This window comes from Salvelinus namaycush, chromosome 4 (genome assembly GCF_016432855.1).
Source record: "Salvelinus namaycush isolate Seneca chromosome 4, SaNama_1.0, whole genome shotgun sequence".
In the NCBI taxonomy this organism is placed as follows: Eukaryota; Metazoa; Chordata; class Actinopteri; order Salmoniformes; family Salmonidae; genus Salvelinus; species Salvelinus namaycush.
The window spans coordinates 41,273,462-41,299,421 of NC_052310.1; the positions used below are offsets into that span (position 1 = coordinate 41,273,462).

A 25,960-nucleotide genomic window follows, 5' to 3' on the forward strand; every position below is an offset into this window, starting at 1 on the left:
AGGAAAGCTCTTGGTCACCCTCGTCTTGTCACTGATAGGTCTCCGTCTGGTGAAAAGTCTCCTTTCTCCTTGAGAAGAATGTTATGCTTTATGTTACGGCCGGCTCTGTCCTTTTTGGGGCTCTAATCGAGATTTGGTAGCTAACAAAATCAATGGCGGCCCGCTGGAGGTCAGGGCACCTGGGCACGTGCCCTGCGTGCCTGGTCGGTATTTAGCCATGATTACTACAAGTTTAGATAGCTGGCTAAACTTCCTTACCAATCTAAAAATTGTTAGCTGACATAGCTAATTGAGTGACTGTCAGTGACTGACAGAACAAGATAAAAATTGCTGATGCACAAATGACAAAATTTTGAACTTGCACCTTGTGTATTCTACTATTCTAACTCTAAACAGTAAGTTGAGACCCTGACTGAGTGTATAAAAATAAGACTTTTGTGTGTGTGGGGGGGGGGGTGTTGGGGGCCCCCTAGCGGCCTGGGGCCCTAAGCAACTGCTTATACCTGGAGCCGTCCCTTTATGTTAAAATAGATGTGATCAGCAACAGATCATCTTGAATAGATTTTGAATCCACAGGAGATTCATCCCTACGATAATATTTAATTGACAAACTACCTCTAAATTTCCAAGCATCAATTGCATTCAGTTTAACCTCCAATGAATGAAACTTGGTGAAAGAATACTGTACAAGCCAATGACTGTGAAAATAAGGAAGCCTATATTCCTGCATTCATTGCACGGAACTGATACAATATCTTACAAATGGAAACGTTGACATAACTGAGATACAATGTATCACTATATCTTGAGAATGCTATTCTAGAGCAGTGGTTCCCAAAGTGATGTCTGCAGATGAGGTACTGCAGGGAGTCTGCGACCAGATCTTAATATATATATATATATATATATATTTATATATACTTACATTGTATTGTATTGCACTCTCTAAACGTCTTCAAAAATGTATTTAATCTGTTGTTGCTAGCAATATTCCCATCCCCAAATATCTAATTGTATGTATATTTTGCCCCATGGCAAAATGTGTATAATTGCACGAAAATAGTTCTAAAACGGCTAAATGTTTTCTCTTCCCCAAGGAAAAATGTATAGATTTGCAGGAAATTTGCTTCAATTCTGCAAAAATGTCTCTTTGATGCCAAGGGGGGGCTTTAAAATATTTTAAAGGTCCCCCCCCCCCCCCCCCCTTGGCATCAAAGAGACATTTTCCCCAGGGCCCAGGACTTCATTAGTCCGGCCATGCACTGCAACAGTAATAGTACAACTGCTTGTATACCATTTTTAATCAAACTCTAAAGTAGGAGTTGTATTCAGATATAATGAGGGTGTCCCTGAAGTATTTGCTATCACAAAGGGGGTCCCCTGATGCAAAAAAGTTTGGGGACCCCTGTTCTAGAGAATGTAATAATGATCATTTTATGATATTGAAACACTGACATGCATTACAGTATGCTGCAGCAACACAACAACAAGTATGATTAAAAATGCCATGTATATATGGTATACATGTTGTAAAATCACAAGTTCACACAGCCACACATCAGAGCTTGTCCTATCATAGCCTAAATGAAATTGCACTAGCCTGCAATATGTCACAACAATAGCCTAAGTCGTAGCTATAGTACTTACAATATCGTCGAGTACGTTCCTGGTTTCTCAAAATGTAATGCAGTATTTCATAAATGTAATGAACGAGCCTCTCCAGATGTTCAAACACTTGCGAAAAAAAACAAAGACGGTCATCTCCCTTGAATGGACTGTGATCTGTGACATCCTCCTCAGAAGCGTGTTGTCGTTAATGTGAGTACTTATGTGGAAATAATGGTACTCTTACTCCGTCCAATGACGGCAAGAAAAATCAAGGCTACCTCTGGTGGCTACCCCTGGTGGTCGCATGGTGTTAATCAATGTAGAAACGGAGTTGAATACTGGCCATATTCACACCTTGCGTTATATTATTATATTAGTATATTATACGTTTACATGATGGCCAGGCGTATGTCTTGATTACCTCTCTCAAAGTTCAGTAGATTAGCATACATTTGACTCAGTTTTATCAGAATAGATGCTCTATGCCATATAGAGCAGTCCATAGGCGACTGCAGGTTATTTCCACAAGGTTTAATTGAGGATGCCTCCAGCAACAACAATTTAAAAAACGATAACTCAATTCTTTATTTTTGGAATTATTGACAATGTTCTCAAAATGTGACATGTATTGAACAGTGAAATAACAATTGGCAATCAGTGACGTACTCTGCCATTTACGATCTATAAAAAGCAAAAACCTTTTCTGAAAAAAACCACAACTGTTAAAACACCTTTGACAGCATACTCAACGAAGTTATTGAAACATACTGAACTCTGGATCAGATTGATTTAATTCAAAGGTTTACGGATGAGTCACATTGAGTCTCAAGAAACAACATTTTTAAACCTCAGTTTAATGTTGACGTTGCAAATTGTATTCATTTTCAAGAGTCTGTAACACCAGAGGAAGTTATAAAAGGTCACTTAACTGACAGAGTTCCTCATCTTGTGCAGAATTGGCCTATCAAATATATGCCCATATATGGTGTATAGTTATTTCGCTGTTGCTATTAAATGGTAAAATAGTGCTTATAAACAATAAAATCAGCATGCAGATGGTTTTAACATCAAATGCATTGAAATAAATGCCCTCATATCAGTTCTCAGTTAGCTACTGAAACTGATTGTCACACAAACTGGTTTTAAAATATTATACATAATTTCATTTCTACCTAGCATACATACAGTATATATAGTTAAGAGAAAACAACATGTATGTCAACAGCAGATGAACTATTATACAGTACTATACAATACTATCTAAAATGGTTTCTAAACCTGAATCTCCTAAATTTCTTTAAAAGCTCAGAATGGTGATGGCATCGAGAATAGCTACATTCACTTTATACAAAACAGAATGCATTGAGCATAGACTGGCATAAGCATATCGGTAAAGTCAACCAGTGATGAACCACATAACTTTACAGTTGATACAACACCAGTCTTAAAACAAATCTGTGTACTCTTCATATAAAAAGTGAGAGTGAATTAATTGCAAATTGTCTTTGACAAAAATGAATAATGATTCGAGGACTTAATTTGAGTTTTTGCAGTAGACAACAAAAATACTTACGAAGGACCAATTTTGTGCTCAGTTCCAGAAATAATTACGCATGACCTATCATCAGTTAATAGGTGTTTTTCATGAATTACTTGTTCTAATATATAATGTGTTAAATAGTTATATGCATATTACATGAAGAGTACACTTAATATATTAACACAATATAAGATCAAGACACAGTCAAGTTGTACCAATTGGGAAATGTATACCAAAGAAACATAATACAAATAATACATGTAATAATAATGTCCAGAAAATATCTGGTAAAACTAAAGAGTACTGCCATCATTGTGCAAAATATAAGTGAGAAAAAGCTGAAATGAAATGCACACAAACTTTCAAAGATGACCCTACAGTCAATGCACTAAGGTGACTGCTGTTTTGAATGAATTGCTAGAAAATAATGAATGATTCTTAGTATATTTATATTCAATTTTCGTAGGATTATTCTGGTTAATTAAGGACTGTGGGCTGTATTGGGGACGATGGACTCTCTTGTTAAAAATATTTGAGGTGAACTAAATCATCTATTTATCAAATGAAAAGCATCAAATGGCCTAATTACACATGTATTATGTATCATTGCACAAACAGGCTCCACTAAATAAATTAGAATTTGAATCTTTGGGAGGACAACTTCTTGTTTAGAGCATTCAAAATAAATGGAAACATTCATCAATTGTTAAACACAACAATTGTGGGCAACACTTTACTTTAAGTGAAATTTACAGTAGTTACTTTAATACAGTAACAACACTTTACTTTAAGTGAAATTTACAGTAGTTACTTTAATACAGTAACAACACTTGACTTTAAGTGACATTTACAGTAGTTACTTTAATACAGTAACAACACTTTACTTTAAGTGACATTTACAGTAGTTACTTTAATACAGTAACAACACTTTACTTTAAGTGACATTTACAGTAGTTACTTTAATACAGTAACAACACTTGACTTTAAGTGACATTTACAGTAGTTACTTTAATACAGTAACAACACTTGACTTGATCCACTCTTATAAGGACCATGTTCCACAGAGGTTTTATAGGAGCAGTTCATGTGTAGTTAGTTACATGTAAATACATTCAGAATCAACTTCGTGTAAAGTATGAACAACAAGTGCAGAGTAAGCCTAGTTCTCAGACTTGATGTGGCTTTTATGAAATCTAAAGAACAACCACAATAACTGCCCCTTGTTCGCAGTACCCAATTTGGATATGAATATGGACTCTAGCAAAGCATTGTTCTGTATTCACCACTTTGAATATTCAAATAATTATCTTACGTGCATTTGGATTGAGTTGTGCGAAAGGGTAGAAGACAGTTGTCAATATGACATAAGGAATGCTTCTGTGCATTAGATTATTTTAGGAAACAGGAAAGTTTGTGTTAAACATAGTAAAAGGCACAAGACATCATAGTCGTTGACAAGACGGACATACTGGCAGTTCAGACTTCGGACGTTGTTTTCACACAAGAACGTCGTTAAATTGTAGATCAGCTCCAATAAAAACATCACAGGCGACCTAAATAAGCAATTCATTAGATTCAAAATAATCTCGGCGTCTGTTATCACCTGTCCAATAACTCCAAAAACGGGTCTTGTGCCTCCAGCCACAACAACAAAATCAGGGGATCTTTCTTTCATCAGTACTCAAGAATAAAATAGTTTGGAGGAGCTGTTCAAGGTTAGAATCTCACATAAAGATTTGCCTACAATAGGAATACACTTTCTTATGGTTCATATCGATATTTAAGGGCGACAAACAGTAACCGTAAAGCCCACTGATTCATACAGACAGGATGAACATGTGTTCAAATTATTCCAGTTGAAATTAGCTGCCCAAAACGATGCATGATGTCTTGGATTTAGTATGGCATTTCTCAGGAATATGAATCAAGTTATTCTAGAATACTCATTGAAAGCTGTCAGTATGACTGCTGACATGTATTATCTAAGACAGTCTAAAAATATATATATCGATGAGTAATTCATATGCTTGATATGTTCCGACGCCGGTTTTTTGAGAGGCTCCCATGTCACATCAATGTAATACATATACAACAACACGGAGTGAGCACTTGATAAAGTGTGAGAACCCTCTCCTACTGTACAATACTTACTCTTTCAGCATTGATATGGTGAGTATTACACCTCAGTACAAGAATGTGAATAAATGTAATATACTATGTCTTTAGTATATATAATGTATACCAACAGTATAATGCTCGTACTAAAGTTATTCCTTGGGCACAGGGCAGGCAACATAGCTACATAAACAGTTTGTTATACGCCTGCAGCACCCAGGGTAGTAGAGAAGGCAGTGAGTTTGATATCAGGAATCATCAAAAGCGTTTCCATTAGTTTTTTTGGTTTGTCTTGGAAACACATGAACAGGGAGAGAATATTTCTGTATGTTCTGTGAGCTGCTCTGAATTCTTGAATCACAGTTGTTGGTGTCAAATAAAACACAGGGAAGTGTACACTATAAAAGGTTCATGTCTTACTTTCACATAGTGAATAAAGACAGATGAAAATCAAGCATATTCATCTCAAAGAAATGCATCTGTGTCTCTCTGTGGCTTTGACGGCTTTTCTACCCTGAGAAGCCTTCAACAAAAAACTGCAAAGGAAACTGAAATCCGTTGGTTTCTGAGTCTTACTGAAGTCAGTCTGCTCATTGCTGCCACTGGAGTTCCCCCCCCCAACATTACTGGCTCTGTCTTCAGTCGGCTGGAAAATCTTTGAGTAAAATGGCAACCACAGGTCGGGTCAAAACTCAAAGATATCTCCAAATGTCTTCAAGTTTCCATTCTGTAGCTTTGAGCGAAATGTCACTGAGCAGATCTCTTGAATCTCTACTACTTGGCCAGTTGGAAAGGATTTTGACCCTTTTAAGGAAAAAGAGGTTCATGTCAATGGATAACTATTTCCATACTACCAATCTATATGCCTTTCCCCCATTCATGTGTACTGTAGTGTACTGTATGTCAGTTCAAAGACCTCACCTCAAACAGCACAATCCATGCTTTTTGGCACACACACACATTCAGGTCACTACAAACCAGAGCAGAGCAATGAAATTAAGAGACTTAAATGCACACTTCCCACAATTCATGTTAAATGGAACATTTGCATAACAAAGGCATCCCCTGATCCACAACTCTGCATGGTATTCAATGCAAAGTGATGCAACAAAAAAGGTGGTACACTCACTTCCCTACTGTGACAGTGAAGCCAACACCTTTAATTTGGCTCTATATTCCAGCATTTTGGATTTGAGGTGAAATGTTTTATATGAAGTGACAGTACAGAATGTCACCTTTATTTTGAGGGTATTTTCATACATATGTCTTACTGTTTAGAAATGAATGCACTTTATGTACAGTATCTAGTCCCCCCATTTTAATGTCTCATAAGTATTTAGACAAATTCACATATAGTGAATAACGTTTAGTCAAAAATTAAGTATTTGGTCCCATGTTCATAGCACGCAATGACTACACAAACTTGTTGGATGCATTTGCAGTTTGTTTTGGTTATGTTTGGGATTATGCTGTGCACAATATAAATGAATGGTAAATAATGTATTGTGTCATTTTGGGGTCAATTTTATTGTAGAGACACAGATGCACAAAGATCATACCCCCAAGACATGCTAACCTCTCACCATTACAATAACAGGGGAGGTTAGCATTTTATATCATACCCCCAAGACATGCTAACCTCTCACCATTACAATAACAGGGGAGGTTAGCATTTTATATCATACCCCTAAGACATGCTAACCTCTCACCATTACAATAACAGGGGAGGTTAGCATTTTATATCATACCCCCAAGACATGCTAACCTCTCACTGTTACAATAACAGGGGAGGTTAGCATTTTATATCATACCCCCAAGACATGCTAACCTCTCACCATTATAATAAGAGGGGAGATTAGCATTTTGGGGGGGGGGGGGGGGTATGATATTAATGCCTCTGTAACGATCTCACTCATCATTGTTCGCGATTTATTCATGATTATCCGTAATCATGGTAGCATGCATCCACATTAATGTAGAACTGTTCAGAAACATATTCTATTCTGATTCACAATAAAAGTGACTGCAAAATGAAACAATACATTATTTAAGAGCGCAGTCCATAAGAGCAGACAAAGGATACCAAGGATCTGGAAAGATTCTGTATGGAGGAATGGTCTCAGATACCTCCAAATGTGTTCTAATCACATAAAACATTTTAGAAAAAGTCTCAGTGCTGTTATACTCACAAGGGGAGGGTGCTAGAGAATTGAAAACAGGGGTGCCAATCATTTTGACCCCTATCTGTTTTTGACCACTAATACTTTTATGATATATTTCTCTGAGCAATTGTATTAGTATAAAATAATATAATTTCCCAATTTTTGGAGCGTACAATATGGCTCAGTATTTGTATTATATATTTTATACAGTATTTTTTGCTCATCTTTATGAAGGGTGCCAATAATTATGGACCTGACTGTGTGTTATTTTTAAAGCACACAACTGTATGTACTGTAAAAATGGTATGTTTATTTCTAATTGTCATTTTGAACATATTAGGTCAACCAACATACATGTCCACTTGAACACGGATCCTCAATGATTTCCCATGAACTATGGGTTGAACTCTAACACAAGGAGGGCAAGGCAGGGGGACAAGGCATAGTATGAGGTATAAGAACCCGATGGAGACTTTATTGAGGGTGGTAATCTGACAATCTCTTAATCTAGCTATACATTTCCAGGCAGAGCAGAACACAGAGCTTTTTTACAATGAGCAGCGGTAATGGAGCAACTCTACTCCAGTCCCCTTCATCCATTTCTTCAATACTGATTCATAAACACATAGACGTAGACTACTACATCCTATAAAACAGCTGTAAATAACAAGTCTGTTTTTTCTTATCAAAAAATATATATTTATTGTCCATTAATGGCTTTCTTCATATAAATAAATGGATGAGGTACACTGGCCGTAGAGGCTATGTGGCCGGTTGCAGCAGCATGCCTTAAGGGTGAGCAGCAATATTTCAGTCATCCAAGAGAAAGCTTGTAACATGGGTTTGTCTCAATTTGATAACGTTCTAACAAAAAGGCAAACACCCATGGTTAAAGAGAGCCTGATAGTGAAAAAGCAATGGGTGGCCCCTTAGATTTGGTCCCCCAAAAATATTTACAGATAACTTGGACAAATTGAGGTCAGGTTATATGTGAAGCTATAGCTTAGAATGGTTGGTCACTCTGGCTGTATAACTACTCAGCCAGTGAAAAAGCAGCGAACGCTAAGTATTTGTTTTCTATTTAAAAATGGCAGTTTTGCCATGGTGGAAACAATTAAAGCTTGAAATGGTCTGGCAATCTTAGTTGAAACCGCCTTCATGAGATCCCCTTTCAGAGAAAGCGACAACATGTGCTTGTGTGGCATGCTGGCTAGTCAGGATACTTTATGGGTTTGTGATATCAGAAATCCTAAACGGTTCAAATCGGATGAGATCCATGAGTATCTGTGTGCTAGTGATTCAAATGGCTATACTGTACAGTGCAGACTAAATACAGTGCTGTCTGTCACCGTGACTTGAGTTGTGTACATATTTAGACAGGAATTATTTGCGGTGCTGTTCATTTTGATAGTTTTGATCGCTACAAAGAGGGTTCAACTAAGATATTTCAATAAGCCAACGCTTCATCTTTCCAGCCCCACAATTCAGTGCAGCATGGTCACAACAAAACAAAATCACATGATACAATAAGTTAATAGGCAATATCCATTCACATTATGCACAAATATCATGCATACTGTATGTAGCCACATTGTCATTCTTCCTTATTCAAACATGTCGACATAATGCATAGCTCTAAAATAAAATCCAATACATAAACATTATTACAAGTAATAAAAATAAACAATCTGTACAAAACTCCTGGCGTATTGTTATGATTTTCTTTTTCTTCCCTCAATATAAGAAAGCACATACAAAGTACAAAAATAAATATTCTATGTACAATCACACGTGCCACCTCGAAGTTATCGTCACTGCAAGGAGAAAACAAGAGGCCACAAACCACACATTAGTTCATGCGATGTTCATCGAGGACATAATGAACATGAATACAGTTAATAATAAGCCCTTTTCTACAGTATAAATGAAGACATGATAGATGATGTTGTTGATTATACTAGCATGGGGATCATTTAAGAAGCAGAACTGCCAAGCACTTTATCACCTCAAGATGCAGATCATGTGCGTTTACAGCAGGAAACTAACACTCTTTCACTTACTTTATTCCAACACCCTGATACTGGTAGGCCGTCATCCCCCTAAGGAAAGAGAGGGAGTGAGTAAAAAAGATACACTCTGAGGTAACACTTTACATGAAGTTGTTCTAACACAGATATAAACTTAAGGTAATGTGTTAGCCACACTGCCAAGACTGTAGAATGTGACTTAATGTACAGTATAACACAACGCAGTTTACTGTTGAATAAAAATGCTTTGGTCAGGATAATACTATTGTGTGTGTATATGTGTATAATATTTATGCAATGTACTGTGCATATTGTGTTAAAAAGCAGTAACAACAAGCCAAACAGCTACTGGTACTCATTGGCAACTGACCTTTTCTGAAAGTGGGAGAGCAAAAATGTTGTAGTATTTATAATATTAAAATCATTTTCCTGCAACGCTGTTTCTTAACAGGGGGAAATCCATATTTATGAACAGAACACAACTATTTTTCTTAGGTTTTGTCACAATAAATGATATTGAAAAAGTTTTTTAATTACTTGTTTACTAATCTACTACCTTCCCTGAAAATCCCACCCATAGTGATTGATTGACAGATCTGAAACCCTACCATCTCGGTGACTCTCACAAATATCTTGCTCCTCCCTTGACAATCCCACCTACAGTTACCGACTGACACTGTTAAGAATGTGGCCAGGATAACACATGACAATGACGAAAAAATAAATAAATTGGGACGAATAATATTGTTTTACCTAATAAGGATTTTGAGTATAATTTTGCACTTGGTAGGTTAATAAAAAGCATTGTTTAAATGCACGTTGAGTTTTCGTCTTCTTTTTGTCACAAATAATGCGATCACAATAACGTAGTACAATTACAAATGCGAACTTTGGTTTATCTTTAAATTATTATTTTTTTAAAGTTATCTGGAAGGGCATTGAAGGGCATTGAACAAGAACTGTCAACTTAAAAATTCCAACTGGAGTTTTGAATTTAAATGTGATCACTGATTATGTTCATATAAAAATAATATTGCCAATGTATTATTAATTTATCATTATCATGATCAAATTAGAATTTTTGAGGCAGCTCTATATATCCATAAATTGCAGCCCCAAATCTGCAACAGAAATAATCAAATGTAGCTCCGATAATATTGATCATATTTGAACAGTTTGGGCTAGAGCAGGGGTCTTCAACCATTTATTTCATAAAAACGACTTAATCAAAAATATTTTGGGGGGGAGCTACTCATATACTGCCTGCATGTTTTCTTATTGTGTAGGCCTAATTTGATACATAGAAACAAAGAACAGCACAGCATACATAACGTAACTGTGTTTTGTTTCTTAAAACCACACAAATCATTCTACTGTAGCCTACCTTGAGAATCTTTCCTTTTTAAATGATGAGAGAATAAAAAAGTTTTACATTTGAACAAATATGTAGCCTGCAGTAACAGGATTATTCTTCAATTATTCTAAAATTGTCATTTTGAACAACAACCACAGTGAGTAGGCTATATATTTGACAACAAAAAGTGAAGAAACAGAATAATCATGAAAAGTATGAGGAATAACAAAGGTGCATTAATTGACCGTTCCGCTTTTACTCCAATATGGGTTTTCTTTGGCACCGTTTCTTGAAGCATTGTCACCATGAAAATGTTTAGAATGAACTTGTCTCAGAAGCATACATATTTGATGGAAGTAGGGTAGAAATGGCTTATTTTGTCAATTTTACTTACCAAGCAGAGCTGTTTGTTTTATCCAGATACAAATGATCCTGTGCTTTGTGGGGCATAGGCACATACTGTACAGTGCATTCGGAAAGCATTCAGACCCCTTCACTTTTTCCACATATTGTTACGTTACAACCTTATTCTAACATTTATTTAAACAAATTTCCCTTATCAATCTACACACAATAAATACCCCATCATGACAAAGCAAAAACACGTTTGTAATTTTTTGCAAATGTATTAAAAATATAAAAAATTAAATATCACATTTACATAAGTATTCAGACCCTTTACTCAGTAGTTTGTTGAAACACCTTTAACAGTGATTACAGCCTCGAGACGTCTTGGGTATGACGCTACAAGGCTGGCACACCTGTATTTAGGGAGTTTCTCCCATTCTTCTCTCCAGATCCCCTCAAACTCTGCACAGATATTTTCAGGTCTCTCCAGAGATGTTCGATCGGGATCAAGTCCAGGCTCTGGCTGGGCCACTCAAGGACATTCAGAGACTTGTCCAGATGCCACTTCTGCGTTGTCTTGGTTGTGTGCTTAAGATCGTTGTCCTGTTGGAAGGTGAACCTTCACCCCATGCTGAGGTCCTGAGAGCTCCGGAGTAGGTTTTCATCAAGGAACACTCTGTACTTTGCTCTGTTCATCTTTCCCTCGATCCGGACTAGTCTCCCAGTCCCTGCCGCTGAAAAACATTCCCACAGCATGATGCTGCCACAACCATGCTTCACCGTAGTGATGGTGCCAGGTTTCCTCCAGACGTGATGCTTTTACTGAGGAGTGGCTTCCGTCTACCATAAAGTTGGTTTTTGCTCTGACATGCACTGTCAACTTTGGGACATTATATAGACAGGTGTGTGCCTTTCCAAATCATGTCCGATCGATTGAATTTACCACAGGTGGACTCCAATCAAGTTGTAGAAACATCTCAAGGATGTCTCATTGCAAAGGGTCTGAATACTTATGGAAATAAGATATTTCTGTTTTTTATTTTTAATACATTTACAAAATTTCTAAAACAGGTTTTCGCTTTGCCATTATGGGGTATTGTGTGTAGAAGGATGAGGATTTGTATTTATTTAATCAATTTCAGATTAAATGTAAACGTAACAAAATGTGGAAAAAGTGAAGGGGTCTGAATACTTTTCAAATACACTCTATGTAGCCTACACAGCTTGACTACATTGCAACTGCAAAGAGACAATGGTGCGTTCGCATATGGGGCTCACCCAGGACTGTTACTTTTGTAACTGAATGAAAACATTTTAACAATGTATTTTAACCGATTGATGTTGGGAAAATAGATGGCAAAATGCAGAATGGTGTTAAATGCCTGTAAGCAGCTTGGGGGGTGAAATTATTTCACAGATTCAATCATGTAATATTAGGCCTACTGATTATTTCTCAATTTGTGAGCTACTTATTGACAGCCCACAAGCTACCTGGCATGCAGTTTTCTGCAAAGGTGCAACCTTTCATACGCTGATGGAAGGCTACTCAGAATCAGAGGCTGCGATACAGCAAAGTCAAGACATTCCAGGGCCAAGACATGCCCGGGCCGTGTTCAGGCAAAGTGAAATGATACATGCCGCTCAAATGATATGTAACACCATTGGACCAACACCATCGGATATGACACAACGATACAAATATGACACAACGATACAAACAGCACAACAAAATAGATAAACCATTTTTTTGCAAGTGCCTTTTCATTTTATACACCAGTGGTGCAACTAGTGCTTTCTAACTGCACTGAACTAAAACAGTGGCACATGGGAGCGAAGCAAAACTTTAGAGTGGTCAAAACAATCCATCTTGAGGCGACAGGGTGCAATCGACACAATCGCTTCATTATTATATAATATTTCAAAAGGACACATCTATTTTAATACATACTAGCTCAAAACATTATTAATCATTGAAAATAAGAAATTACCCAATGGATTATGATCATTTTGCACCCCCACTTTTTTACCAGAAAGTGGGGATGCAGCAGCTCCATTTGCTCCATTGCTCAGGCGCAGTAGTAGATGTGTATGTGTGAAAATACTCTATCGTCTAAATTCCTTCAAACTGTACTTTTTACCCCTTTTTCGTGATATCCAATTGGTAGTTACAGTCTCGTCCCATCGCTGCAACTCCCGTACGGACTCGGGAGAGGTGAAGGTCGAGAGCCATGTGTCCCCCGAAACACGACCCCGCCAAGCCGCACTGCTTCTTGACACACTGCTCGCTTAACCCGGAAGCCAGCCGCACCAATGTGTCGGAGGAAACGCCGTACAACTGGCGACCGGAGTCAGCGTGCATGCGCCCGGCCCGCCACAAGGCGTCGCTAGAGAGCGATGGGACAAGAACATCCCGGCTGGCCCGGACTACGCTGGGCCAAATGTGCGCCGCCTCATCAGTCTCCCGGTCGTGACACAGCCTGGGATCGAACCCGGGTCTGTAGTGATGCCTCTGGCACTGCGCCACTCGGGAGGCCTCATTCAAACTTTTATTTAGAAATAAGGTTTAAGCCCAGCCACTGGGCTGTTATTTTCTTTCATCTGGCAACTTCTATGAATGAATCAAACCTCCATTCCCCTTCTCCTTTTCAATACACAAACTCAAAACAGGGTTCGATGAAAATCAATGAGGAGGCCCTGGTTTTTCCAAGATAATCTTTCCCAATACAGTTCTGTTGGCCAAAAAGGTAAGGGACAAGGTGGGAAAAGGGTGCCATGCGAGTGGGACAGGGATACAAATAACGAAAAGTAAAGCCATTAACTATTAAGAGTACTTGACATTTTCAAACAAAAGTCACTGAATGCATCACGGGTTGTGATCAAGAAAATAGATTCTGTAACACATCACTAATCAGTGTAGGTGTTCTGCTACCCTTGCAAGACAAAATAACAACATTCTCAGCAAATCAATTATTAATGTTAGTAAAAGTGAAAAATCATGATGCACAGCTCATCTAAACAAGTGTTCTAAGCAGTATTTGTAGTAAATAGCTACGTCTTGATCAAGAACTTGAAGTGTGCGCATGCCTACTTGGTTAATAAAGGCGTTGCTTTTTCGGGGTAATAACCTGTTACATAACTAACGGTACTAATGTGTTAGTTCAATGTCATTTTCACGCAGCCCTGTTATATTGGCTTTTACTCATACCTGCAGCAAAGCGAATACGAGAGTGAAGGGAATTGCTATGGGTGGTTAGGGAAGCCAAAGTGATGGATAGGGAAGGAAGAGAGGAAGCATACCACAGGACAAGGGGCATCCAGCCCATCCAGGCCAGGTAGGCCCGGTTCACCCTTTTCTCCTTTAAAGCCTCGGAAACCCTGTTTGTGAAATCAACTTTGTAAACATTTGCACATTGCCCCTCCTTTAGGAGCAGTACCCCCTGCTGGCCAATGAGAGGACCTGCTGCCGCTCCATGAACAGACCGAAGCCTGTAACGACAGACACACTTAAACATGCAAGCGGCCTGAGACTGACAGGAACATACTCAATGGAGAGAATGGGCCATGTTCCTGTTAGTCTTACCCCTGAAAAGAAATCCCCCTCTGATAGTTTATGGTCCCTGGTCCTGGGGTAATTATTCAGAACTAATAATCATCCAGGCATTCACTGAACACCAAATGATCATCACTGCTGTAGTTTGTGTCGCTGGACTTAATACTGTAGAGGATGTTTGGACCAAAACCACTTCAGGGTCTATTAGAGTCAATTATCATCAGAGGCAAAAGGAAGTCAGAATCAGAATTCAGAGACTACTGATTGTCACTGCAGGTTATATGGCATTCTGAGGGTCGCTCCTTCCTTTTGCCTCCTGGCTGCACATTGAAAGCAGGACATACCAACGGACAGGGGGCATCTAATCCGGGTGCTCCTTGGTCTCCCTTATCCCCTTTAGTTCCCCTGTTGCCTTTCTTGCCCCTCTCTCCCTGAAAACAACATTGCATTAAAAGAGACAGGCTTAGGTTCCTCCTGGCTGGCTCATCCACACAGTAAGCAAATATGTGTTTTTTTTAAAAGCACAATCATGAAGCTTGAATTCTTACCTAAGTAATTTAGACATTTTACAGGTATTTAAAGATTGATGTGCTTTTTTGGGCTTACGAAGAAGAGTACTGAAGTTTAAGAATTTTGTGGTGGGGAAAGTAAGTGGAGGGAGTTAGGGAGTAGGGATACAGGCCGATGCTATTGGTGAGCGGGTTCCTTAAGTGCCCAATGTAACCTTCACAGACTTGTTGCAGGAATAAAAACACTTTATTGGTTCATCAACTACCACTGTATGGATTATTACGAGGGTATCACTAGCCCCAACACAACATAGACTTGACGACCCACATAGTACCATAACAATATCTTAATTGTCGTATATCACATTTAGAAAGCAGGCTCTCTGCGGTGCATTGTACTGCGAGTGACTGATCATCATGTTTCACTGCACATACTGTACTCTAGACCTGACAAAGAACATGACCACAAACCTCCTTTGAGTAAAGACATCATTGATTATGTCCAGTTGCACTACTATAAAGCCAGCACCGTGCAAAATACGGCATAGAAATACCAGAAATAGTATCGCTCTATTCCAATTCCAAAAAATACTGTTTCCATTCTCCGAAAATGAGAACTAAATTATGAAACGGAAAGACGCTGTTGTTTGTGTCCACTGAAGGTGGCTGGACTGGCTGCTAGCTGGCTACAAGTAAACAAGCCACTTAAGAGTATTCAAAAGCTAATATTTTTCTTTCAAGACATGTTATTCCTTTACTGCTGAAGTTACAGTTATATTTACGGGTATAACTGTATGGTTTACAATAAATTCCAAATTCATGAACCTAGTTCTCTACTGGGAGCAGATCAAATATTTCCAACCAAAGCAAACTAATCTATATAGTGATCAAAATGTATAAAACCTGACCACATTGTCATTCAAACTTCCGCTCACCAAGATCAAGGCATTTGACGGGTTGGATTAGGGGTTGGACCAGTTTATCAAGAAGGAATTGGAATTGGAAGAATAATAAACCCTGGCAAACATGTAAAAGCCCTCTCACAACTTTGCCTCAATGTTGCCTGAAAACCATCAACATTGGCTAACGTTGCGGCAACATTGTGGGGACATTACTTGTCAGCCAAGGGAGAGGAGATTACAGGCTTGCAGGGAAGGTAAATGGCAAGAGAAGGAGGAGGATGAGGAAGAGGTGGATGAGGAAGAGGAGAAGGAGGAAGATTAACCCGAGACTACGGCATTAGAATGCAGGAGGAGCAGGTTGCCAGGGTGTGTGAGAGGGAGAGAGAGGACAACACGACCCGGCAAAAAGAGCCACGGGAAACAGAGGAGGGTGGAGGGGAGGAAAAGGGGATAGGAAGACCTGCGGAAACAAAGGAAAACAGAACAAAAGTAAAAACAGCACCAGGATCCCACAGCCGGCCACAGCCCCTCCAACTGGTTTAGCAAAATACCTCATCATATCAATCTCTTATCCCTTCTTTACACCCCAATGTAGCAAATAAATGTGTTCCACAAATAGGAAGTACACATAAGTGTCAATGTCATATATTTCCTGCTGTCAAGAGCCCAGTTGGAAGTGCTGGGAGGGTCAATGACATGTTGTGACTTTTAAGTAGGGAGTCAGAATATTAAATCAGATGTTAATAGGAAGGAAACAAACATTCTCCAAGGGGAAGGGGGGGGGACATGGGTAAAATATTATTTAATACATTGGTATAATTAAAGTGCATACTCTTATTTTATTTTGCAGTGGCTATTTTACAAAATGAGAGTAGAGCATTCTGTTATTACTTGAAGTAAGAACAAAATATTCAGATACGACGGCACAAGATAAACCAAGGACAATTTATAAGACAACGTTTTGACTGGTCTTCAGAGTAAATAGAATATCATTTTGTAAGTTCTTTGATGTGTCCGTTCACATGTTCCAGTCATCTCATTATCAAGGTTGAACATCTTCAATCTCTTTTGATCTCTGACTTAATTTATACTACCTTAGTCATATTTGCATATTTGAACAAGATTCATTGAACTCTGAGGTAAAAAGGCCACTGCAAAGGTAAAGGACATATGAATATAATTTCTTCAAACATCACTTAAAAGACCATTGAAGGTCACTTTCACTATATGAATCACATAAACTCACACATACTATCAAAGAGCAGAAGATGAGGCTATTGATATTCACATTAACATTTTGATTCAGATTTGCCTAATTAAGAGAGCCTTTGAATCCACCATGGTCCTGCTCATATCACCTAATACAGGCATATCACCTAATAGAGGCCTACAGTACCATGGTCCAGCCAGTCAGTCAGTCAGTCAGTTTGGATTCTCTTAAGTGACTCACAGAAATATAGAAGGAGCTAAGAATTAAGAAAATACAGGCCCACCATGGTTCTGCTCATATCACCTATCACAAGCCCACCATGGTCCTGCTCATATCACCTATCACAAGCCCACCATGGTCCTGCTCATATCACCTATCACAAGCCCACCATGGTCCTGCTCATATCACCTATCACAAGCCCACCATGGTCCTGCTCATATCACCTATCACAGGCCCACCATGGTCCTGCTCATATCACCTATCACAGGCCCACCATGGTCCTGCTCATATCACTTATCACAAGCCCACCATGGTCCTGCTCATATCACCTATCATAGGCCCACCATGGTCCTGCTCATATCACCTTTCACAGGCCCACCATGGTCCTGCTCATATCACCTATCACAAGCCCACCATGGTCCTGCTCATATCACCTATCATAGGCCCACCATGGTCCTGCTCATATCACCTTTCACAGGCCCACCATGGTCCTGCTCATATCACCTAATATAGGCCCACCATGGTCCTGCTCATATCACCTAATATAGGCCCACCATGGTCCTGCTCATATTACCTATCACAGGCCCACCATGGTCCTGCTCATATCACCTAATGTAGGCCCACCATGGTCCTGCTCATATCACCTAATATAGGCCCACCATGGTCCTGCTAATATCACCTAATATAGGCCCACCATGGTCCTGCTCATATCACCTAATATAGGCCCACCATGGTCCTGCTCATATCACCTAATATAGGCCCACCATGGTCCTGCTCATATCACCTAATATAGGCCCACCATGGTCCTGCTCATATCACCTAATATAGGCCCACCATGGTCCTGCTCATATCACCTAATATAGGCCCACCATGGTCCTGCTCATATCACCTAATATAGGCCCACCATGGTCCTGCTCATATCACCTAATATAGGCCCACCATGGTCCTGCTCATATCACCTAATATAGGCCCACCATGGTCCTGCTCATATCACCTAATATAGGCCCACCATGGTCCTGCTCATATCACCTAATATAGGCCCACCATGGTCCTGCTAATATCACCTAATATAGGCCCACCATGGTCCTGCTCATATCACCTAATATAGGCCCACCATGGTCCTGCTCATATCACCTAATATAGGCCCACCATGGTCCTGCTCATATCACCTAATATAGGCCCACCATGGTCCTGCTCATATCACCTAATATAGGCCCACCATGGTCCTGCTCATATCACCTATCACAGGCCCACCATGGTCCTGCTCATATCACCTATCACAGGCCCACCATGGTCCTGCTCATATCACCTATCACAAGCCCACCATGGTCCTGCTCATATCACCTAATATAGGCCCACCATGGTCCTGCTCATATCACCTATCACAGGCCCACCATGGTCCTGCTCATATCACCTAATATAGGCCCACCATGGTCCTGCTCATATCATCTAATATAGGCCCACCATGGTCCTGCTCATATTACCTATCACAGGCCCACCATGGTCCTGCTCATATCACCTAATGTAGGCCCACCATGGTCCTGCTAATATCACCTAATATAGGCCCACCATGGTCCTGCTCATATCACCTAATATAGGCCCACCATGGTCCTGCTCATATCACCTAATATAGACCCACCATGGTCCTGCTAATATCACCTAATATAGGCCCACCATGGTCCTGCTCATATCACCTAATATAGGCCCACCATGGTCCTGCTCATATCACCTAATATAGGCCCACCATGGTCCTGCTCATATCACCTAATATAGGCCCACCATGGTCCTGCTCATATCACCTAATATAGGCCCACCATGGTCCTGCTCATATCACCTAATATAGGCCCACCATGGTCCTGCTAATATCACCTAATATAGGCCCACCATGGTCCTGCTCATATCACCTAATATAGGCCCACCATGGTCCTGCTAATATCACCTAATATAGGCCCACCATGGTCCTGCTCATATCACCTAATATAGGCCCACCATGGTCCTGCTCATATCACCTAATATAGGCCCACCATGGTCCTGCTCATATCACCTAATATAGGCCCACCATGGTCCTGCTCATATCACCTAATATAGGCCCACCATGGTCCTGCTCATATCACCTATCACAGGCCCACCATGGTCCTGCTCATATCACCTATCACAGGCCCACCATGGTCCTGCTCATATCACCTATCACAAGCCCACCATGGTCCTGCTCATATCACCTAATATAGGCCCACCATGGTCCTGCTCATATTACCTATCACAGGCCCACCATGGTCCTGCTCATATCACCTAATGTAGGCCCACCATGGTCCTGCTAATATCACCTAATATAGGCCCACCATGGTCCTGCTCATATCACCTAATATAGGCCCACCATGGTCCTGCTCATATCACCTAATATAGTCCCACCATGGTCCTGCTAATATCACCTAATATAGGCCCACCATGGTCCTGCTCATATCACCTAATATAGGCCCACCATGGTCCTGCTCATATCACCTAATATAGGCCCACCATGGTCCTGCTCATATCACCTAATATAGGCCCACCATGGTCCTGCTCATATCACCTAATATAGGCCCACCATGGTCCTGCTCATATCACCTAATATAGGCCCACCATGGTCCTGCTCATATCACCTAATATAGGCCCACCATGCTTTTAAGCTTGACATTCCAATGGGCTTGCAATTTAACAACTATTATGGATCTTGAACAACCAAAAAGACAAATGATAAATGAGTACTGCTTTTCAATGAAGAATATGTGGGAGAATAACATCTAGTGTTGAGTAGGAGCATGGAGGATCAGCAGCCATTTTAAATACCATAGTTTATCAGAAGTTCTAAATGTACTTAATTAGCACAGAACATGTTTTCGTCCTGTTGTTTGAACAATAATATTTTGCTCCGGAAGACACATCATTGTCAGCTGTTGTCTTACCCGGTTCCCTTTGAATCCTTGTGGTCCTACTAAACCCTGAGAAGGGGAAATTAAACACATTATGAGTTCCTGTGCAAGCGATCAGAGATGTTACCGTGAGGTATAGCTTTGTGCTGTCAATCAATTTGATCCACTCATTCCCTTAAGACTTAAATAAGAGAAGATTCATGTTTTCTCTGTCACTTTAAAGAAATATTATACAATGTTCAAAATAGCTCATTCAACATGTAGCCATTGATTGTCTTTCAGATAGTCAAGATATTGTTCACTTGATATATGAAATGCTGGAAATGCAATACTGTATTTATTTGATGTTCTTGATACTTAGGTAACTACTTACAGGGATGCCTTGAGGACCAATTGGTCCTGGGACTCCTGAATCTCCCATGAAACCCTGAAAATGTAAAAAATAAATAAACCATTCATCTCAAATAGATAAATAAGCTGTTTTGACTGAAAGCTCTTATGTGTGTGCTACTTTTGTGTGTGTATGTGTGTGTGTATGTACATGTGTCGGTGTGTGATAATGATCAGTGATGTGAGTACTCACTCTATCTCCCTTTGGTCCTGCTGGCCCTGCCACACCAACTGGTCCTATTAGACCCTGTAAGGTAAGGACAAGACAGACCCTCAGTGGACGCAGACATTACAATGGGAGGACATCAAAATAAAAATTGATTATTTCATTTCCATCATCAATAGCTCAACAAGCTTCTGGAGCACTTAAAGAGATTCTCCAGTACCTTTGTATAATTTTTAGCCAGTAGTTCTAAAAGTAGCACTCACGATCCAAAAGTGGTCCCTGAAAATTGCGAGGGGGCTGGCACAAAGTTGCTTTCAAACTAGGGATTTCGTGACTAATTTAGGTAAGACCGTAATTCTGCTCATAGATTATGCATGTATGAACTACACATTGACACATCCAGGCCCGAAGCAGGGGATTTAAAAAAAAAACGTTCTTTGTCGCCAAAGTACCGGAGCATGTCTTTAAGTGCCAAAAGAGTAGTTATCCAATTCTGTTTCGGTCGACCATTATCAAATAATAACCGATTGATTAGGTAGTGGTCTTCTCTAGGTTATCCCACTGTGCATGTTATACCAAGCTTGTTGAGCTAAAGAATGAACAGTAACAAAACAGGAGAAAAACATTGAGTTCAGCTGCAGCTCTCTCTCTGTGTGGAAGTCAGGATTCAACAGGAGGACCTTGCATCTCAGGCAGATAATACAGTATGTACAGCATATAGCATTCGGGAGCCATAACGCCATACTGTCCTGTACGCATAACAACATGCAGCAGGAGCATCCCAGCATGCTCTCCTGGTATGACATCACAACGCCAGTTCAAAGCTTTACACTGCAGGAGAGACACTGTTAAGACACCTGTTTTTGAAGATTTGCAATGGCATGAACTCTGACACTCAAACAGTTTGACTTCATGCAAGTAGGCTGAATCTTGAGATCTGATTGCGTAACTCAAAGGTCCTTATAAATCTTCCATTGACATCAACACATGATTTAGGCAGAAGTCTAGGTTATACATGCAAATCTCAAGCTAGGATTCAACGTGTAATGAACAAGGGGACTATTTCTTGCTCTTAACTGCTTATAAGTATTGAGAGCAGACGCATCAAAGGGTCCATTTTAGTACCCTAACACGTTCCATTGCCATACAAACATGGGACACAGTCATGTGAATATCATCCCTATGCCAGAGCAATCCTCGAAGAGTGCCTAAAAACAGAACTGCTCTCTCTGCAGACAATCAGACAGATAACAAAAAAGGACAAGCATGGAGGAAAGCAAGCAGACAGGCAGACAGACAAGACACCAGCGCAGACAGACAGACACGCAAGTCGTGTGGGGAGCAGAATATGGGAGGAGAGGCGGGGTAGGGGAGGAGTGTGTGTTGGGGGGTACAGGACTTGCGCCACTCACCACTCGACCAGGCCTGCCGTCTAAACCATGAGCTCCCTGGACAGTGTGTAAACAGTTAGAGAGCAGAGGTGGGAGGGAGGTGGTGGGAGAGGGGGAGGAGGTGTGGAGAGGGTTGGGGGGGTGAGTGAAGCAGTGATTCGTGTGACTCAAAAAAATACATCCAGTTGTTGATGAAGGGTGATGGTGTTGTGATGACATGAGAAACAGTAACTGCCAGTAACTCCTTTTATAGCTGCAGTTGATTATCTCTATCAAATAATTAAGTCCTGACTTTTGATAAAATAGTTTTCAATGTCTTTCAGATACATATGCATGGTTCAACTATTCAAAGCAGTTTGAATCATGCACAGTGCATTTGAAAAGTATTCAGACTCCTTGACTTTTCCCACACTTTGTTACGTTACAGCTTTATTCTAAAATGGATTTGTTTCTTCCCCTCATCAATCTACACACAATACGCCATGATGACAAAGCAAAAACAGGTTTTTTAGAAATGTTTGCAAATAAAAAACAGAAATATCACATTTCATAAGTATTTAGACCCTTTACTCATTACTTTGTTGAAGCACCTTTGGCAGCAATTTCAGTATCGAGTCTTCTTGGGTATGACGCTACAAGCTTCACACACCTGCATTTGGGGAGTTTCTCCCATGATTCTCTGCAGATCCTCTCAAGCTCTGTCAGGTTGGATGGGGTGCGTTGCTGCACAGCTATTTTCAGGTTTCTCCAGAGATGTTCAAATCGGGTTCAAGTCCAGGCTCTGGCTGGGCCACTCAATGACCTTCAGAGACTTGTCCCAAAGCCACTCCTGCGTTGTGTTGGCAGTGTGCTTAGGGTTGTTGTCCTGTTGGAAGGTTAACCTTCGCCCCATTCTGAGGTCCTGAGCGCTCTGGAGCAGGTTCTCATCAAGGATCTCTCTGTACTTTGCTCCGTTCATCTTTGCCACGAACCTGACAAGCCTCCCAGACCCTGCCGCTGAAAAACATCCCCACAGCATGATGCTGCCACCACCATGCTTCACCGTAGTGATGGTGCCAGGTTTCCTCCAGACGTGATGCTTGGCATTCAGGCCAAAGAGTTCAATCTTTGTTTCATCAGACCAGAGAATCTTGTTTCTCATGGTCTGAGAGTCTTTAGGTGCCTTTTGGAAAACTCCAAGTGGGCTGTCATGTGCCTTTTACTGAGGAGTGGCTTGCGTCTGGCCACTCTACTATAAAGGCCTGATTGGTGGAGTGCTGCAGAGATTGTTGTCCTTCTGGAAAGTTCTCCCATTTCCACAGAGGAACGATAGAGCTCTGTCAGAATGACCATCGGGTTCTTGGTCACCTCGACACAATCCTGTCTCGGAGCTCTACGGACAATTCCTCATGGCTTGGTTTTGCACTGTCAACTGTGGGACCATATACAGGTGTGCCTTTCCAAATCATGTCCAATCAATTGAATTTACCACAAGTGGACTCCAATCAAGTTGTAGAAACATCTCAAAGATAATCAATGGAAACTGGATGCACCTGAGCTCAATTTGGAGTCTCATAGCAAAGGGTCTGAATACTTATGTAAATAAGGTATTTCTGTTTTTTATTTAATAAATTAGAAAACATTTCTAAAAAACTGTTTTCGCTTTGCCATTATGGGGTATTGTAGTGTAGATTGCTCGTGATTTATTTTTTTTAAATCCATTTTAGAATAAGGCTGTAACGTAACAAAATGTGGAAAAAGTCAAGGGGTCTGAATACTTTCCGAAGGCACTGTATGTAGAGAAGTGTGAAGATATGAGTCTCTGATGATTTGCAAATAGCACGTCTTGTATTAACATTGATTAGCATATATATAAATAATAGTCCTCATCATTTCCATATAAAAGGAGTTACTGTGCCATTGATGATGTGACTAGTACATGTACTGACTGTCAGCAATGACCTTCGACACCCAAGAAGTAAACCAGAAGTTAGGAGAAGAGACCCCCCAGTGATACATATCAAACTTATTCCTTGACATGCAACTAAAAATAGAACTACAAGAGACTACATTAACAACATTTCAGAGAGATTATCAGAAAAAAGTTGGCAAAATAAAGAAAATTATCATTAACTATTTCTAACACATAATAAATCATTATTGGGTTATCTGAACATATGACAATGGCAATGGGTCATGTAGATTTCATTTGTTTGTTTTTATATTAGTGGTTGTATTGCCCCTGTGTATTGGATTGCAGCAACCATCCATCCATGCACTTTGAAAACATGAATGCAACTGCTGAGCCAGAAAACCATCCTTGGTGAGTTAGGCCTAGTTTCAAAGCGACATATGACAACGTCAGAACAATCATGCTGCCTGGTTCTAATACACAAAAGTCTGAACAAACAGTATGCCTACCCTACTGTGGTTTCCAGGGGTCTAAATAAAATGTCTAATGGCAAAATGGTCAAAGGGAATTAGAAAAAAAACGACACAAACAACAGCACAGATACAATCTACATAGGGATTGAATGGTGTCGCTCTTGATTGGTGTACTTACAGGAAGTCCAAGATGGCCCCTGTCCCCTCTATCGCCCTTCGAACCAGATGCTCCCTTCTCTCCCCGTATGCCTATGCCATGCTCCCCCTGAAAGAGGTACAGAAAAGTTATTACTGATGTTTAGTACATAGGCATTAAACTCACTTACTAAAACCAATAAATATAGCTACTGTTAACTACAGTATCAAAGGATTCTGGAGGTACAGTAAGACAACAGAGGCTACCACAACCAACTCTTACCTTTGGTCCTCCCAGTCCTTCAGGTCCCTGAGGGGTGAAGACACAATTCGAGTCAGGATATGTCAATCACTTCACGTAAATATGACATATTATCAGGTGGTTTTATGGATATTTCTGAGGGCCTATATTGCTTAATGGCGTGCCAACTGTAGTGTACTCACCGCGGGGCCAACTGGTCCTTGGGGCCCTGGAGGCCCTGGGGGCCCATAGACCTAAAGACAAACACCAGGTCATCAATGATACACTCCTTCATTAGTGGGTTCACTCTAACAACAAATCCTCTGAATCTGACCCTCTCAAGTCCACTCAAACACACATGGGTCATTAAACACAATGAGATATACAGCAGTGGGGCCTTACCATGTCTGACCTTCCTCCCTTATCTCCGGACTCGCCCTTCTGACCCTGAAGCATCAAGATACAAGGTTAGCTTAGGCTACTCTCATCATAATTAGCATGCATAAAACACTATAGTACACCCAATCAGCACTGTACAAATGAATAGCATTCTGAACAGTACTTCACTGCTCCCTAAAGCCAGGTCAGACACTTCATACTGTACGGTCAGATGCAGTCTGAGGGGCACCATTGCGTACCATTGTGCCTGGTAATCCAATGGGGCCAGGGGGCCCAGAAACCCCCTTTTCACCAGTAGGGCCGTCTAAACCCTACAGAACAAAGGAAGGGGAGATCGTGATAGACGTTAAAATATTGGCAATATTTTGTTGTTTTGGATTGCTGTTTTGTGTTTTGTGTGTTAATTTTCATATTAAACTGT

The 25,960-nt window shown here is 40.3% G+C and overlaps 1 protein-coding gene across 1 annotated transcript in view; it reads right to left on the minus strand.

The window, feature by feature from the left end:
* Nucleotides 1-7,862: 7,862 nt before the first annotated feature.
* Nucleotides 7,863-25,960, minus strand: part of LOC120045621 (collagen alpha-1(XIII) chain-like) — a 33,161-nt gene continuing 15,063 nt past the window's right edge. Inside the window, exons 15-24 of the mRNA XM_038990529.1 lie at nt 25,543-25,587; nt 25,344-25,394; nt 25,183-25,209; nt 24,943-25,029; nt 21,037-21,090; nt 20,827-20,880; nt 20,487-20,522; nt 15,049-15,135; nt 9,486-9,524; nt 7,863-9,239 (exon numbers count right to left, since the gene is read on the minus strand). Coding sequence (XP_038846457.1) covers nt 9,237-9,239; nt 9,486-9,524; nt 15,049-15,135; nt 20,487-20,522; nt 20,827-20,880; nt 21,037-21,090; nt 24,943-25,029; nt 25,183-25,209; nt 25,344-25,394; nt 25,543-25,587 — 483 coding nt within the window. The 3' untranslated portion in view covers nt 7,863-9,236. The remainder of the gene's footprint in view (nt 9,240-9,485; nt 9,525-15,048; nt 15,136-20,486; nt 20,523-20,826; nt 20,881-21,036; nt 21,091-24,942; nt 25,030-25,182; nt 25,210-25,343; nt 25,395-25,542; nt 25,588-25,960) is intronic.